We start from the raw sequence: 16938 nt of genomic DNA, 5'->3' as shown, positions 1-16938 counted from the left end.
TCTTTGTCTTTTTATTTACTTATTTATTTTATTTTTGAGAGAGATGCAGAGAGAGAAACACCACAGCACTGCCCAGTGCTTATCGTGGTTTGGGAGATTGAACCTGGGACTTGGGAGCCTCAGGCATTAGAGTCTCTTTGCATAACCATTATGCTATCTACTGCCACCCACAAGTTTCATTTCATCATTGTTTGTTTTAAAGTGTGATCATGAGAGCTAAATAAATGTCATTCATAATGTAATGGGATTCTTAATATCAACACTTTTTATTGTTGTTAATTATTTTATTTCATACTCTGGGAGACTGGCTAGAGCATTGGACTTGGAAGCATAAAATCCCAACTTTGATTCCCTGCATAGCATGTGTTGTAGCGGTACTCTGTCTTGTTCATTCTTTCTTGTTAATAAATACTTAAATTTTTTTTTTTATTTCATAAGAGAGATAGAGAAACTCACTCTAGCATATGCAGTGCTGGAAATTGAATTCAGTGCCTCATGCTTTGGAAGTCCAAAATTCTACAACAGTGCCAACTCTTTGGTTGCTTTAAATATTATTTCCTTTTTTCTCTTTCTTCCTCCCTTTTTTTTTTTTTTTTTTAACATTTTATTATTCATGGAGAAGAAAGGAGGAGAGAGAGAAAGAACCAGACATCACTCTGGTACATGTGCTCTTGGGGATTGAACTCAGGACCTCATGCTTGAGAATCCAATGCTTTATCTACTGTGCTACCTCCCGGCCCACTTAAGTACTATTTCTTAAACTTGTGTTTTGGCAGTCTTGTCACGCTGTTGAGCTTTCAAGCACACTTCCCCATTTCTTTTTCTCATGTACAGTTGAATGGTCTCAGATGACTATAGGGGCCAACTAAGGAGTTATTGATAGAAATAAGCATCAACATCCGTCTATATAGCAGGATGGAAAAGGCAAGCCACCAGACCAAGAGTCACCCAGGGGTATATTTTGTTTGTGTTCTTTTGCCTGGTATGGGGCCCACATGCTATTAAAAAGGCAGTGACACCAAGTGAGTATTAAGCTAAGTGGTTATGTAGAAAATTTATTCCTGTTTCATCTGCTACCCTATTTGTGAATGTATGAATGATAATTGCCTACTACCTAAATTTGAAATTGTGACTTCTGGTCATCTGATAAGACATAGCACCAAAGTATAATAACCCTTTGGCTTGTTAAAATGGGATGAGTTAGATTAAGTTGCTTACTATGAATCTTTAAATTCTGTTTTAGTATGTTCTATAGTTTGTATCTTGAAACTACTATGAAACTAGGTTTCTTTCCCCCATCCTATGATATTCTAAAGAAATGTCATAGACAAGATACTGTAAGGAAGAAAAGGGGAAAGAGCTGTGTTTAAAGAAGGGAATATTCGGGAATTGGGTGGTAGCGCAGCAGGTTAAGTGCACATGGTACAAAGCGCAAGGACTGGAGTAAGGATCCCCGTTTGAGCCCCTGGCTCCCCACCAGCAGGGGAGTCGCTTCACAGGCGGTGAAGCAGGTGTGCAGGTGTCTGTCTTTCTCTCCTCTCTGTCTTCCCCTCCTCTCTCCATTTCTCTGTCCTAACAACGAGAACATCAATAACAACAATAATAACTACAACAACAATGAATAAACGACAAGGGTAACAAACGAGAAAATAAACATAAAAAAAGAAGAGAATATTCTTTTTTCTTTTTATTTATAAAATGGAAATATTGACAAGGCTATAGGATAAGAGTGGTACATTTCCACACAGTTCCCACCACCAGAACTCTGTATCCAATCCTCTCCCTTGATAGCTCTCCTATTTTTATCCTTTTGGGAGTACGGACCCAGGATCATTATGGGGTCCAGAAGGTGGAAGGTCTGGCTTCTGTAATTGCTTCCCCGCTGAACATGGGCCTTGGCATGTCAATCCATACTCCCCGCCTGTCTCTCTCTTTCCCTAGTAGGGCAGGGATCTGGGGAGGCGGGCTCCAGGACACATTGATGAGGTCGTCTGCCTAGGGAAGTCCGGTTGGCACCATGGTATCTGGAACCTGGTGGCTGAAAAAGAGTTAAGATATAAAGCAGGGAGTTGGGTGGTAGTGCAGCGGGTTAAGCACAGGTGGCGCAAAGCACAGGGACTAGCTTAAGGATCCCAGTTCGAGCCCCCAGCTCCCCACCTGCAGGGGAGTCACTTCACAAGCAGTGAAGCAGGTCTGCAGGTGTCTATCTTTCTCTCCCCCTCTGTCTTCCCCTCCTCTCTCTATTTCTCTCTGTCCTATCAACAACAACAACAGTAATAACTACAACAATAAAACAAGGGCAACAAAACAGAATAAATAAATAAATATTTTTTTAAAAAAGATGGGAGTCAGGCTGTAGCGCAGCAGGTTAAGCTCATGTGGCACAAAGCGCAAGGACTAGAGTAAGGATCCCAGTTCGAGCCCCCAGCCTCACCTGCAGGGGAGTCACTTCACAGGTGGTGAAGCAGATCTACAGGTATCTATCTTTCTCTCCCCCTTTTTTCTTTTTTTTTTAAATTTATTTCTTTATTGGGGAATTAATGTTTTACATTCAACAGTAAATACAATAGTTTGTATATGCATAACATTCCCCAGTTTCCCATTTAACAATACAACCCCCACTATGTCATTTATCATCCTTCATGGACCTGTATTCTCCCCACCCACCCACCCCAGAGTCTTTTACTTTGGTGTGATACACCAATTCCATTTCAGGTTCTACTTGTGTTTTCGTTTCTCATCTTGTTTTTCAACTTCTGCCTGAGAGCGAGATCATCCCATATTCATCCTTCTGTTTCTGACTTATTTCACATAACATGAATTTTTCAAGGTCCATCCAAGATCGGCTGAAAACAGTGAAGTCACCATTTTTTATAACTGAGTAGTATTCCATTGTGTATATATACCACAACTTGCTCAGCCACTCATCTGTTGTTGGACATCTGGGTTGCTTCCAGGTTTTGGCTATTACAAATTGTGCTGCCAAGAACATATGTGTACACAAATCTTTTTGGATGGATGGTGGCGCAGTGGATAAAACAGTGGATTCTCCCCCTCTTTTTCTTCCCCTCCTCTCTCCATTTCTCTCTGTCCGATCCAACAACAATGACATCAATAACAACAATAATAACTATAGCAATAAAACAAGGGGAACAAAAAGGAATAAATAAATAAACATTTTTAAAAAAGATATAAAGCAGAATAGATTATTGACTAATCATGAACCTAAATCAAGAATATTACAGATGAAGATTTGGGGTCTCTGTTTTGGAAAAAGCTAGTAGGTCTACTTTAGGTGTATTCCAGGGGGCCTATGACTTACTAGTTTTTGCCTGAGCCTGACATATGCATGCAGGAGGACCCAGGTTATTGTCTGGTGAGATGGTGTCATAATTGGAGAAGAGAATATACTAACCTATTACTTTTTATCTACTGATTCTCATCCTTCTCTAAATTTTTTTTTGTTGATTTTTTTAAACTTTTCTTTTTTATATATATTTATTTCATTTATTCCCTTTTGTTGCCCTTGTTTTATTGTTGTAGTTATTGTTGTTGTTATTGATGTTGTTGTTGGATAGGACAGAGAGAAATGGAGAGAGGAGGGGAAGACAGAGAGGGGGAGAGAAAGACAGACACCTGCAGACCTGCTTCACCACTTGTGAAGCGACTCCCCTGCTGGGGATCCAGGGGCTCGAACTGGGATCCTTACACCAGTCCATTATTGCTTTGTACCACATGCACTTAACCCACTGTGCTTCTGCCCGACTCACCCCCTTCCCTAAATTTTCTCAGGCTAAATCTTCTTTCCAAATCTCTTTAAAATTTTGATTTCTTTCTTTCTTTTTCTTTTTTTACTAGAGTACTGCTGAGCTTTGGCTTATGGTGGTGTGGGGGACTGAACCTGCGACTTTGGAACCTTAGGCATTAGGGCCTCTTTGCATAACCATTTTGCTACCTACCCCTGACACAAAATTCTGATTTCTTACTCCAGAAAAATTTAGACCACATACAAAGCACACATGTAAATATGCATCCACATGCACACAAAGATCAGAAAGTTCTGTTCAGAGATCTGTAAGGCCCATCCAGAGACCTTAATTCCTATAAAGATGTAACACTGAGGTGGTTCAGTGGATAAAGCATTGGACTCTCAAGCATGAGGTCCTGAGTTCGATCCCTGGCAGCACATGTACCAGAGTGATGTTTGGTTCTTTCTCCTCCTATCTTTCTCATTGATAAATAAATAAAATCTTAAGAGAAAAAAAGATGTAACACTGAAGAGTCATCTGGAGAGTCTTTGTCAGATTTCAGTACATGGACTTGGGAGTAGCTAGTATTCCAAAGCTAGTATTATTATTGCTATTACTTGTTGTCACTGGAGCTTCATTATTCTGGGCCATTGTTTCTTGTTTGTTTTGCTTTTGTTTTTAATTTTAGCTAGAGCAGTGCTCAGCCCTGGCTCATGGTAGTGCTGAGAATTGAACCTGTGACCTCAAAGCCTCAGTCATTAGTCTTTTGCATAACCATTATGCTATCTCCCCTAGACGCCATTGCCATTTTGATTTACTAATACCAGGGAAGCAGAGATGGCTGTGGTCCTCAGAGACTACTTCTACTTCCTACTTTGTTTGAGAGCTTGCCATATCGGTTAGTCTGAATACCAATCTCCACAGACACTTAGTGGGTCAATTTTCAGTTTTATGACCTATAAGGAGTTCTACTTCTGGATGCTTTGTGAGTAAGTGATCTTTTCTTTCTTTTTCTTTTTTTCTCCTTTTTGCCCAGTTTTATTAGTAAACTATTTTTTAATATTTATTTTTATTTATTTTCCTTTTGTTGCCCTTGTTGTTTAACATTGTTGTGGTTATTGATGTCGTTGTTATTGGATAGGACAGAGAGAAATGGAGAGAGGAGGGAAAGACAGACACCTGCAGACCTGCTTCACTGCTTGTGAAGTGACTCCCCTACAGGTGGGGAGCCGGGCGCTCGAACCGGGATCCTTATGCTGGTCCTTGTGCTTTGCGCTATGCGTGCTTAACCCGCTGCGCCACCTCCCAACTCCCAGTAAACTTTTTTATTAGTGATTTGTTATTTATTTACAAAATTATGAGATAACATGGATATAATTCCACACCATTCCCACCACCAAAATTTTGTGTCATCATTCCCTCCATGGAAACTAACAGTTCTCTCAAGGTTACAGATAAAAATTGACTATTCTTTCTTTTTTTTTTTAATATTTATTTATTTATTTTTCCTTTTTGTTGCTCTTGTTGCTTTATTGTTGTTGTGTTATTGATGTCATTGTTGTTGGATAGGACAGAGAGAAATGGAGAGAGGAGGGGAAGACAGAGAGGGGGAGAGGAAGATAGACACCTGCAGACCTGCTTCACTGCCTTTAAAGTGACTCCCCTGCAGGCGGGGAGCTGGGGCCTCGAACTGGGATCCTTCTGCTGGTCCTTGTGCTTTGCACCACGTGCGCTTAACCCGCTGTGCTACCACCCGGCCCCCAACTATTATTTCTATAGCTATCTATCTCTTGTTATATATATTTGGCAGTTTTTTCTATGGTCCTGCCTCTATTCCTTTTTTTTTTTTTCTTCCTAATTTAACTTATTTGTAAAGAGGGGTGAAATTCCACACATTTCCCACCACCAGAGTTCCATATCCCATCTCCTCCATTGGAAGCTTTCCTATTCTTTATACCTCTGGGATCATGGACCCAGGATCATTATGGGGTGCAGAATGTGGGAGGTCTGGGCCAGGTGGTGGCGCACCTGGTTGGGCACACATGTTAGAATGCACAAGGACCTGGGTTCGAGCCCCCGGCTCCCCACCTGCAGGGGAGTCGCTTCACAGGTGGTGAAGCAGGTCTGCAGGTGTCTATCTTTCTCTCCCCCTCTCTGTCTTCCCCTCCTCTTTCCATTTCTCTCTGTCCTATCTAACAAGGATGACATCAACAACAACAGTAAAAAAAAAACATTAAAGAAAAAAAAAGAACCGGTTCAAGAATCCCAGTTCAAGCCCCCAGCTCCCCATCTGCAGGGAGGGGGGTCACTTCACAGGTGGTAATGCAGGTCTGCAGGTGCCTATCTTTCTCCCTCCCCATCTTTCCCTCCTCTCTCAGTTCTCCCTGTTCTATCCAATAACAGCAATAGCAATAATGACAACAAAGGCAATAAAAATGGGGAAAATAGCCTCCAGGAGCAGTGGATTCCAAGTGCCAGCATCAAGCCCCAGTGATAACCCTGGAGGCAAAAACAAACAAAAAAATCTTGTTTACAGTCCAGGAGAAAAAGTTCATAGGTAGAGCACAGGGTTGAGCCCAGTGCTGTGGTGTATTTCCCTCTCTGTGTGTCTCTTTCCCTATCTGAATGAAAATGTTGATCAGGCAGTCAGGAGGTGACACAGTGTATAAGGCAAAGTGAGTACAGGAAAAATTCACCAGGGAGCAAGTGGTGGAAATTTTTTAAATAAATTAATAAAGTTGGGACCAGGCAATGGTGTACCTGGTTGAGTGCACACATTACAGTGCTCAGTGACCCAGGTTCAAGCCCCTGGTCCCCACCTGCAGGGGTAAGGCTTCATGAGTGATGAAGCAGTGCTGCAGGTGTCTCTGTGTCTCTTTCTCTTCTCTCTCTCCCACCCCTCTCAATTTCTTTCTATCTCTATCCAATAATAAATAAATAAAAATATTTTTAAGAAATATTATTTATTTATTTATGAGAGACAGGATAAGAGAAAGAATCAACCATTTCTCTGATATGTGTGCTGCCAGGGATTGAACTCAGGACCTTGTGCTTCAGAGTCCAACTCTTATCCACTGCAGCATCTTTGGGACCACAAAATATTTTTATTTTTTATTATTTTTTTAAATTTTATTTATTTATTCCCTTTTGTTGCCCTTGTTGTTTTATTGTTGTAGTTACTATTGTTGTCATTGTTGGGTAGGACAGAGAGAAATGGAGAGGGGAGGGGGAAGACAGAGAGAGGGTGAGAAAGATAGACACCTGCAGATCTGCTTCACCGCTTGTGAAGCGACCCCCTGCAGGTGGGGAGCCAGGCCTCGAACCAGGATCCTTACGCGGGTCCTTATGCTTAGCGCCACCTGCGCTTAACCCGCTGTGCTACAACCCGACTCCCCACAAAATATTTTTAAGAAATAAATTAATAGGGAGCCGGGCTGTAGCGCAGCGGGTTAAGCGCAGGTGGCGCAAAGCACAAGGACCAGCATAAGGATCCCGGTTCGAACCCCAGCTCCCCACCTGCAGGGGAGTTGCTTCACAGGCGGTGAAGCAGGTCTGCAGGTATCTATCTTTCTCTCCTCCTCTCTGTCTTCCCCTCCTCTCTCCATTTCTCTCTGTCCTATCCAACAATGACAACAACAATAATAACTACAACAATAAAACAACAAGGGCAACAAAAGGGAATAAATAAAATAAATATAAAAAAAGAAAGAAATTAATAAACCTTTATTTACAAAAACATATTATGGGGGGCTGGGTAGTGGTGCAGCAGGTTAAGCGCACATGGCACAAAGCGCAAGGACTGACTAAGAATCTCAGTTTGAGCCTCTAGTTCCCCAGCTGCAGGGGGGTCGCCTCACAAGTGGTGAGGCAGGTCTGCAGGTGTCTATCTATCTCTTCCCCTCTCTGTCTCCCTCTCCTCTTTCGATTTTTCTCTGTCCTATCCAACAACAACGATAGCAATAGGAATAACAACAATGATAAACAACAAGGGCAACAAAAGGGAAAAATAGCCTCCAGGAGCAGTGGATTCATAGTGCAGGCACCGAGCCCCAGCAATAACCCTGGAGGAAAAAAAAAAACACACAGATGATGGCCGTGTTCTCCCATAGGCCTTAAGTTCTCAACCTCTGTCTAAGAACACCATTGTATAGTAGAACTTCCCGTAATGATGGACATTTTCTCTGTGCTGTCCGCTATGGTAGCTACTAGTCACAAATGGCTGCTGAGAACTTGGGATGTAACTAGATGACTGAGAACCCAGAATTTTGATATTCTTATTTTAGTTAATAGGAGTTTACAGAGCTACATATGTCCAGTGGCTACAGTATTATACACTGTAGCCAAATGACTCTGCTTAAGTCTTTGTAATAGGAATGTGGTGAATGTTTCTTGCACTTACACTGGAGAATTAAACTTTTCTTCTGTTATCAACAGGATAAAATGATGACCGAGAGAACTCTATTAAAGGAACGTTATCAGGAAGTCCTGGACAAGCAGAGGCAAGTGGAGAATCAGCTCCAGGTACAGTTAAAGCAACTTCAGCAAAGGAGAGAAGAAGAAATGAAGAATCACCAGGTATGTGATAATTGCCAATAGGTAAAGCTACAGCCCCTGAGTATACTTTAATTTTATTGATGAATTGGTGTTTTCTGGACCCAGTTCCAACCTGGGTGCGAGGAAACTTCTTCATACTAATAAGCAATTCTCAGATGTTAGCAAGTTGTCTGAGAATTCAACTTAGTGTACCTCAGTCCTGATACTATGTATTCAGCAAAAGCATCAGAGTCCATGGGTTAAGGGCTCAGTCTCCCAAGTCTGCCCTCCACCTGATAGGCCAGCTACAAGCCCATACCATTACCTGAAGACTACAGGTCATTGCTTATGTATCTTACTAACTACTTCTCTCATAGGCTCAAGGATATAGAATACAGAATAACATTTATTTATTTATTTATTTATTTATTTATTTATTTATTTATTTATTTATTTTACCAGAACACTACTCAGCTCTGGTTTATGGTGGTGCAGGGGACTGAACCTGGGACTTTGGAACCTCAGGCATGAGAGTCTCTTTGCACAACCATTTTGCTCTCTACCCTCCCTCCAGAATAACATTTATAAAATGACCTTATTTTGGGCTTGGGAGATCTTAATAGCAACAAACCTGACTTACATGTCTGGAGCCTCAGAGGTATCAGGCTCCATCCCTGATACCACCATAGGCCAGATCCAGGCATTGTCTAGCCTTCCTGTCTTCCATATGAAAATAAGTAAATCGTAGCAAAGAAAAATCACCAGGAAATAGTGCTTTGGGTTCTCAAGCATGAGGCCCTGAGTTCGGTCCCCGGCAGCACATGTACTGTCTGGTTCTCATTCTCTCTCTCCGTCTTTCTTTCTCCTATCCCTCTCATTAATAAATAAAAATATTTAAGAAAAAAGAAAAATCACCTCATTTTAAGGTGGGGGAAAAAAAGCACAGAAATATTGCTTATGTATACTTGTGTTTGCATAAGAGAGGGAGAAAAGAAGTCAAAACCTAGTACAAAACAGGCAGCACATTGATTGCTTCATAGATAAAATTGTTGTGAATTAGGGGGTATTTTACTTTCTTTTTGGCCACCAGTTATACCGCAGGGTGCCTGTGTAGTGAAGCCACTGCTCCTGGTAGCCTTTCTCTCTCTTTTGTTTTGTGTTTTTGTTGTTGTTGTTTTGTCCCCCCCCCCCTTTTTTTTTTCTCCAGAGTTACTGCTGGGGCTTGGTGCCGGCACTATAAATCCATGGCTCCTGGAGGCCATTTCTTCCATTTTTTTATAGGATAGGACAGAGAGAAATTGAGAGAGGAGGGGAAGATAGAGAGAAGGAGAGAAAGACACATGCAGACCTGCTTCACCACTTGTGAAGTGACCCCCCTGTAAGTGGGTAGCCGGGGGCTCGAACAGGAATCCTTGCATGGTCCTTGTGCTTTGTTCTATGTACTTTTAACCCAGTGTACTACCTCCTGGTACCCTCTTTCTTTCTTTCTTTTTTTAAAATTAATTTATTCCCTTTTGTTGCCCTTGTTCTTTTATTGTTGTAGTTATTGTTGTTGTTGTTATTGATGTTGTTGTTGTTGGATAGTACAGAGAGAAATAGAGAGAGGAGGGGGAGACAGAGAGGGGGAGAGAAAGATAGACAGCTACAGACCTGTTTCACTGCTTGTGAAGTGACTCCCCTGCAAGTGGGGAGGCGGGGTCTCGAACCGGGATCCTTACACCAGTCTTTGTGGCGAGTGCGCTTAACCCACTGTGCTACCGCCTGACTCCTGGTCCCCTCTTTCTATTTATTTTAATTTTACTTTTGCTTTTATTGCCACCAGGATTATGATTGGGACTTGGTGTCTACACAGGAATCCACTACTCCTAGTGGCCATTTTTCCTTTCTTTTTTTTTCTTCTTCATTTGATAGAGGACAGATAGGAATTAAAAGAGGAGGACGAAGATAGGGAGTGAGACAAAGAGACCTGCAGCACTTGTTTGGTGAAACAAAACACTTAGAATCTTCCTGGGGCCAGGTGGTGGCTCACCTGGTTGAGCGCACATGTTACGGTGCACAAGGACCCAGGTTCGAGCCCCCGGTCCCAGCATGCAGGGGGAAATCTTTGTGAGTGGTGAAGCAGGGCTACAGGTGTATCTCTGTCTCTCTCCCTCTTTATCTCCCCCTTCTCAATTTCTGGCTGTTTCTATCCAATAAATAAATAAATAAATGTAATTTAAAAAATAAAGTGTTAAAAAAAGGAATCTTCCCCTCTGCAGGTAGGGACTGGGGGCTTGAACCTAAGTCTTGCATATGGTACCTCCTTGTCTCCTCTCTCCCTTCCTTCCTTTCTTTCTATAGAAATAGAAATAGAGGGTGCTGGTAGGTAGCACAGTGGGTTAAGCGTACGTGGTGCAAAGTGCAAGGACCCAGTGTAAGGATCCCAGTTTGAGCCTCCAGTTCCCCACCTGCAGGGGGTTGCTTTGCAAACGGTGAACCAGGCCTGCAGGTGTCTATCTTTCTCTCCTCCTCTCTGTCTTCCCCTTCTCTTTAGATTTCTCTCTTTCCTATCCAACAATGACAGCTATAACAATAACAACCACAACAAGGGCAACAAAATGGGAAAAATAGCCTCCAGGAGCAGTGGATTTGTAGTGCTGGCACTGAGCCCCAGTGATAACCCTGGAGGCAAAAAGAAAAAGAAAGAAAGAAAGAAAGAAAGAAATAGAAAAGGTAGAAAGAGCAATAGAGGAAGGCAGACACTTGCAACACTGCTCCATCACTTGTGAAACGTCCCCCTCTGCAGGTGGAGATGGGGGACTCAAACTCTGCTCCTTGCACATGGTAATATGTACACTTTCACTGTCTGGCTCCATGTCTTCTCTCTTTTTTTTTTTTTTTTGCATCTTTTTATTATAATATCTACTAAGTTAAAAAATAACTGCACATAATTAAGTAGAATAATGATAAAACATAACAAGACCATATGTTTTCATTGGAAGAAACTTTGTAAGAATGCATTTCTCAGCATTCTTGACAGGTGCTTATTCAGCCTCTATTTGAACACCAGTAATGAAGAATTTACTGTCTCATAAGGCAGTAAATTTTATTTTTGAACAGTTGTGATAGCAATTCTTCCTCCTAGCTGGGGAGACAGCATAATGATTATGTAAAAGACTTTCATGCCTCAGGTACTTAAGTCCCAGGTTCAATTCCCAGCACCACCATATGTCATAACTGATCGGTGTTTTAGTCTGTCTCTCTATATATCCTTCCCTCTGTATATCTCTTTTTCACATTAAAATAAAAGAAAAGGAAAAAAAAATTCTTCCTCCTATTGAGTTGAAATATGACTTGTAACTTTCTCCCTTATATCTAAATACAGGCTTTTGCAACTATTTTGTCAACTAGATTCCTTCAATTCAGTTTGAACTTACAAAAGTCAGCATGGTAATTTGTGATGGTTGAAATGACCTTCAGAGGTGGGGGAGATAGCATAATGGTTATGCAAACAGACTCTCATACCTGAAGCTCCCAGATCCAGGTTCAGTCCCCTCATAATACCATAAGCCAGAGCTGCGCAGTACCCTGGTTAAAAAAAGAAAGGGAAAGGAAAGAAATGACCTTCAGAGCAAAAGAACTAATTCATTTTCATCTTTTTTTGTGTGTGGTTGTAATTACCTGTGACTTAGGAGATATTAAAGGCCATCCAGGATGTCACAATAAAGCGAGAAGAAACAAAGAAGAAGATAGAGAAAGAAAAGAAGGAGTTTTTACAGAAGGAGCAGGATCTGAAAGCTGAAATTGAGAAGCTTTGCGAGAAGGGCAGAAGGTAAATGATTCTGTTAAGAATAAATTCTCTATTAGAGCTTTAGGAACATCCTATTTTTGTATCTAGTTTCTTTTTTTAAAAAAACTCATTTTTCTTCTTTTTTTAAAATTGTATTTTCTTATTAGATAGAGACAGAGAAATTGAGAAGGGAAGGGAAGATAGAGAGGGAGAGACAGACATCTGAAGCCACACTTCACCACTTGTAAAGCTTTCCCCCTGCAGGTGGGGATGAGGGGCTTGAACCCCGGGTCCTTGTGCAGTGTCATGCGTGCACTTAACCAGATGCGCCACCACCTGATCCCTCTTTTTTGTTTTAAAATTATCTTTTATTTACTTATTGGATAGAGACAGCCAGAAATTGAGAAGGGAGAGGAAGATAGGGAGGGAAAGGGGGCCAGGTGGTGGTGCACCTGGTTAAGTGCTCACATTACAGTGCACAAGGACCTGGGTTCAAGCCCCTGGTTCTCCACCTGCATGGGGAAAGCTTAATGAGTGGTGAAGCAGGGCTGCAGGTGTCTCTCTGTCTCCCTCCCTCTCTGTTGTCCCCTCTCTCTCAATTTCTGTCTCTATCCAAAATTAAATAAATAAGGAAAGAGACAGACACCTGCAGCACTGCTTCACCCCTGTAGGTGGGGCCTGGGGGCTCAAATTCATGTCCTTGTGTATTTTATTTATTTATTTTTTTAATATTTATTTATTCCCTTTTGTTGGCCTTGTTGTTTTATTGTTGTTGTTATTGATGTCGTCGTCATTGTTGGATAGAATATAGAGAAATGGAGAGAGGAGGGGAAGACAGAGGAGGAGAGAAAGATAACATAACCATTATGCTATCTACCCTTCACCCAGTTTTCCAGAATTCTCAGTCTGAACTGTTGAGAAGTAAAAATAGCTGCGAATACTATGATAATTATATTTAAATTGTACTAAAAATTGCTTTTATTTACCATGAAGATCATGGCTTACTAAGGTGTTAGGCAGTAAGTGAAAAGAAGCAAGCTCATTTACTGAATTCTTTTCTTTTTTTTTTTCTTTTAACTTTTTTTTAACTTTTATTTTACCAGAGTACTGCTCAGCTCTGGCATATGATGCTGTGAGGGATTGAACCTGGGACTTTGAAGCCTCAGGCATGAGAGTCTGTTTGCTTAACCACTATGCTATCTCTTCCACTCCGAATCATTTTCCCAGTGTAAAAGATGATAACATAGAAAGATTATTTGGGACAGAGCCTAAAGACCAATCCTTTGTTGTGTTAAGATGATTACCCATATGCTAGTAATTATGAAGAGCAAAGTAGGAGTAGAGAACTATTTTTTTTTTAATTTCTTTAATGTGGTATTAATGTTTTACAGTTGACTGTAAATAAAATAGTTTGTATGTTTATAACATTTCTCAGTTTTCCACATAACAATACAACCCAAGCTAGGTCCTCTGCCATCCTTTTCCAGGACCTGTACTCCCCCACACACACCAGAGTCTTACTTTGGTGCGATACACCAACTCCAGTTCAGATTCAGTATTTAATAGGCATCACTAACAGTAGAAGCAGTTCCAGCCACTGCCCAACAACATGACCTCTGCCATCATCCCAGTCCCAGGGGAGATGAAACTTGGACATGAACATGTCAGCCACTTGGCACTAGAGATCTTAGAGAGCAGACATTGGGGAAGTGAATGTAATTTTATTCTGAACTCCACAAAAGATTTCTCTTCAATGTGCCACCACTGTCTTCCTCCTCTCCTCCTTTATTATTATTATTTTTTCATCATCTTTATTTATTGAATAAAAACAGCCAGAAATTGAGAGGGTAGAGGAGACAGAAGGGGAGAAAGCTATCCAAGTGAGCTATTTCACTTACTTTTTTAATTTTTTTATTTTTTATTTTTTTACCAGAGCACTGCTCAGCTCTAACTGATGATGTGATGATGGTGATGGTTTGGGGGAATTGAACCTAGGACTTTGGAGCCTCAGGCATGAGAGTCTCTTTGCATAACCATTATGCTATCTACCTACCTCCTACTTAACCTTTTTTAAAAATTTTTTTAAATGTTTTATTATTTTTATTTATTTATTGGATAGAGATAGTCAGATATTGAGAGGCCAGGAGGAGATAGAGAGGGAGAAAGAGAGACACCTGCAGACTTGATTCATTGCTCATGAAGCTTTCCCCCTGCAGGTGGGGACTGGAGCTCGAACCCTGGTCCCTGCGCATTGTAACGTGTGCTCAACTGGGTGCGCCACCACCTGCCCCCCTTGTTTTGTATTTTAAACAGAACCCTGCTCGGCTCTGGCTTACCATGGTGCTGAGGTCTGAACATGGGACTTTGGACCTTGGATGTAATGGACAATTGTATGCTAATTAACGTTAGTGATTCATTGTGGAAAATTTTCACCCAGTGCTAGTGTCTGTATGAAAGTTTTTTGCATGACCATTATGCTGTCCCTCCAGCCCTTGGTTTGAAACTTTTGAAGGAAAAGCTTTAGAGTGAGATTAGATGTGAGAGAGAGTAAGCAAAGAAAAGGAAGAAGGACATTGCCAGCTGGTGCCCACAGTTAGGAGACATGAGCTAGAGAGGAATGGGGTTAGTGGAATCATAAACCAGATCACAAAAGGCTCATAGACAGTATTTGAATTTTGGGTTTTCCCAGGTAGTGAGAGAGATTTCAAAGGAGAGGCATGGGGGCTGAGTGGTAGTGCAGCGGTTAAGTGCACATGGTTGGGCCCTCCTCAATCGCTATCGAACAGGCCATGGCCGGTGCGCCGCTATGTTCCATCGCTGGGGAGCCAGAGACGACCCGAACTGCCCCTGCGGCTCCAGACAATGACCCACATAGTCAACGACTGCCACCTCTCCAGATTCAAAGGAGGTCTCGAAACTTTACATCAGGCTCAACCTGACGCTGTTGACTGGCTACAGAAGAAGGGCAAACGCTAGAAGAAGAAGAAGTGCACATGGTGCAAAGCACAAGGACTGGCTCGGGGATCCTAGTTCGAGCCCCTGATTCCCCACCTACAGGGGGGTCGTTTCACAAGCAGTGAAGCAGGTCTGCAGGTGTCTTTCTCTCCCCCTGCCTTCTGCTCTTTCAATTTCTCTTTGTCCTATACAACAGCAACAACAACAGTGGAAAAATAATGACCACCAGGAGCAGTGGATTTGTAGTGCAGGCACTGAGCCCCAGCAATAACTCTGGAGGCAAAAAAAAAAAATTTCTTTGTATTCTTTTGTAACATGTAACACAAGGCAGATGCCTGTTAATTATTCCACAAATATTTGTTGAACCACTGGATAGAAATTAAACAGATTTTCACACTGTATTATATAAAGATGATTTTTCTTGAGAAGTCTGCTGAGTGTTTTGAACTTGCTCTGGGGCTTCACCATACCAGGCCAACTTTTTCAGATTAAAATAGCAAGACAGAGTAGAGAAGAGAGAGAGAGAGAGAGAGAGAGACCAATCATAGTACCAAAGTTCCTTCAGTGTAGTGGGGGCTAGGTTTGAACTGGGGCTGTGCACATGGCAAAGCAGCACACTATTCAAGTGAAATTTTTTTTTTTAAAGAATTTATTTATTTATTCACGAGAAAGATAGGAGAAGAGAAAGAACTAGCCATCACTCTGGTACATGTGCTGCGGGGGATTGAACTCAGGACCTCATGCTTGTGCCACCTCCCGGACCACAAAATTTTTAAATATTTATTTTTTTTTCCTTTTGTTGTCCTTGTTTTTCATTGTTGTTGTGGTTATTGTTGTTATTGATGTCTTCATCGTTGTTGGATAGGACAGAGAGAAATGGAGAGGAGAGGAAGACGGGGGGGGAGGGGAGAGAAAGATAGACACCTGCAGACCTGCTTCACCACCTGTGAAGTGACTCCCCTGCAGGTGGGGAGCCGGGGCCTCCTTATGACAGTCCTTGCGCTTTGTGCCATGTGCGCTTAACCCACTGCGCTACTGCCTGACTCCCTTAATTGTAATTTTTTTTTTTTTTCATCATTTTTCATGGACCTGTATTCTCCCCACCCACCCACCCACCCCACAGTCTTTTACTTTGGTGTAATACTCCAATTCCATTTCAGGTTCGACTTGTGTTTTCTTTTCTAATCTTGTTTTTCAACTTCGGCCTGAGAGTGAGATCATCCCATATTCATCCTTCTGTTTCTGACTTATTTCACTCAACATGATTTTTTCAAGGTCCATCCAAGATGGGCTGAAAACGGTGAAGTCACCATTTTTTACAGCTGAGTAGTATTCCATTGTGTATATATACCACAACTTGCTCTGAATGACTCTGAAAATGTCCAATAGTTCTAGGTTATCTATCTCTTCATTTAGCTCCCTTATGTCTTTACTGATTTTCTTCCTGGATGATCTGTCAAGTTGAGATAGTGGGGTGTTGAAGTCCCCTACTATGATTGTGTTACTGTTAATATATTGCTGTAGCTCTTTCAGTAGAAGTTTGATGTATTTAGATGGCTTCTCATTGGGTGCATAGATATTAATAATTGTTAAGTCCTCTTGATTGACTGATCCTCTGAGCATTAAGTAGTGTCCATTCCTATCTTTTTTAATCTTATCTATTTTAAAGTCTATCATGTCAGATATGAGAATAGCTGTTCCTGCCCTTTTTTGTGGGCCATTGGCTTGAATGATAGTTTTCCATCCTTTCACTTTAAGTCTGTGTTTGTCTTGTTGCGTTAGGTGAGTTTCCTGTAGACAACATATTGTTGGGTTGTGTTTTCTGATCCATCTTCCTACTCTGTGTCTTTTAATAGGTGAATTCAGGCCATTCACATTTATTGATATCAAAGATTGAAGATATTTTAACGCCATTCTTGTAGAGTTTTAGAG

General features: G+C 41.5%; 1 protein-coding gene across 3 annotated transcripts in view; it reads left to right on the top strand.

Annotated features, from left to right (window-relative positions):
- The window catches only part of RNF214 (ring finger protein 214), a 49826-nt gene that overhangs the window by 14771 nt on the left and 18117 nt on the right, over positions 1–16938 (top strand). For all 3 annotated transcript variants that reach the window (XM_060180007.1, XM_060180009.1, XM_060180008.1), the window contains exons 5-6: positions 8184–8324; positions 11954–12093. In XM_060180007.1, the coding sequence (XP_060035990.1) occupies positions 8184–8324; positions 11954–12093 (281 nt within the window). The remainder of the gene's footprint in view (positions 1–8183; positions 8325–11953; positions 12094–16938) is intronic.

The sequence above is a fragment of the Erinaceus europaeus genome, chromosome 20, assembly GCF_950295315.1.
Source record: "Erinaceus europaeus chromosome 20, mEriEur2.1, whole genome shotgun sequence".
Lineage (NCBI taxonomy): Eukaryota > Metazoa > Chordata > Mammalia > Eulipotyphla > Erinaceidae > Erinaceus > Erinaceus europaeus.
Note: the sequence above shows the minus strand (reverse complement) of the source record. Positions and strands in the feature narration are given on the sequence as shown.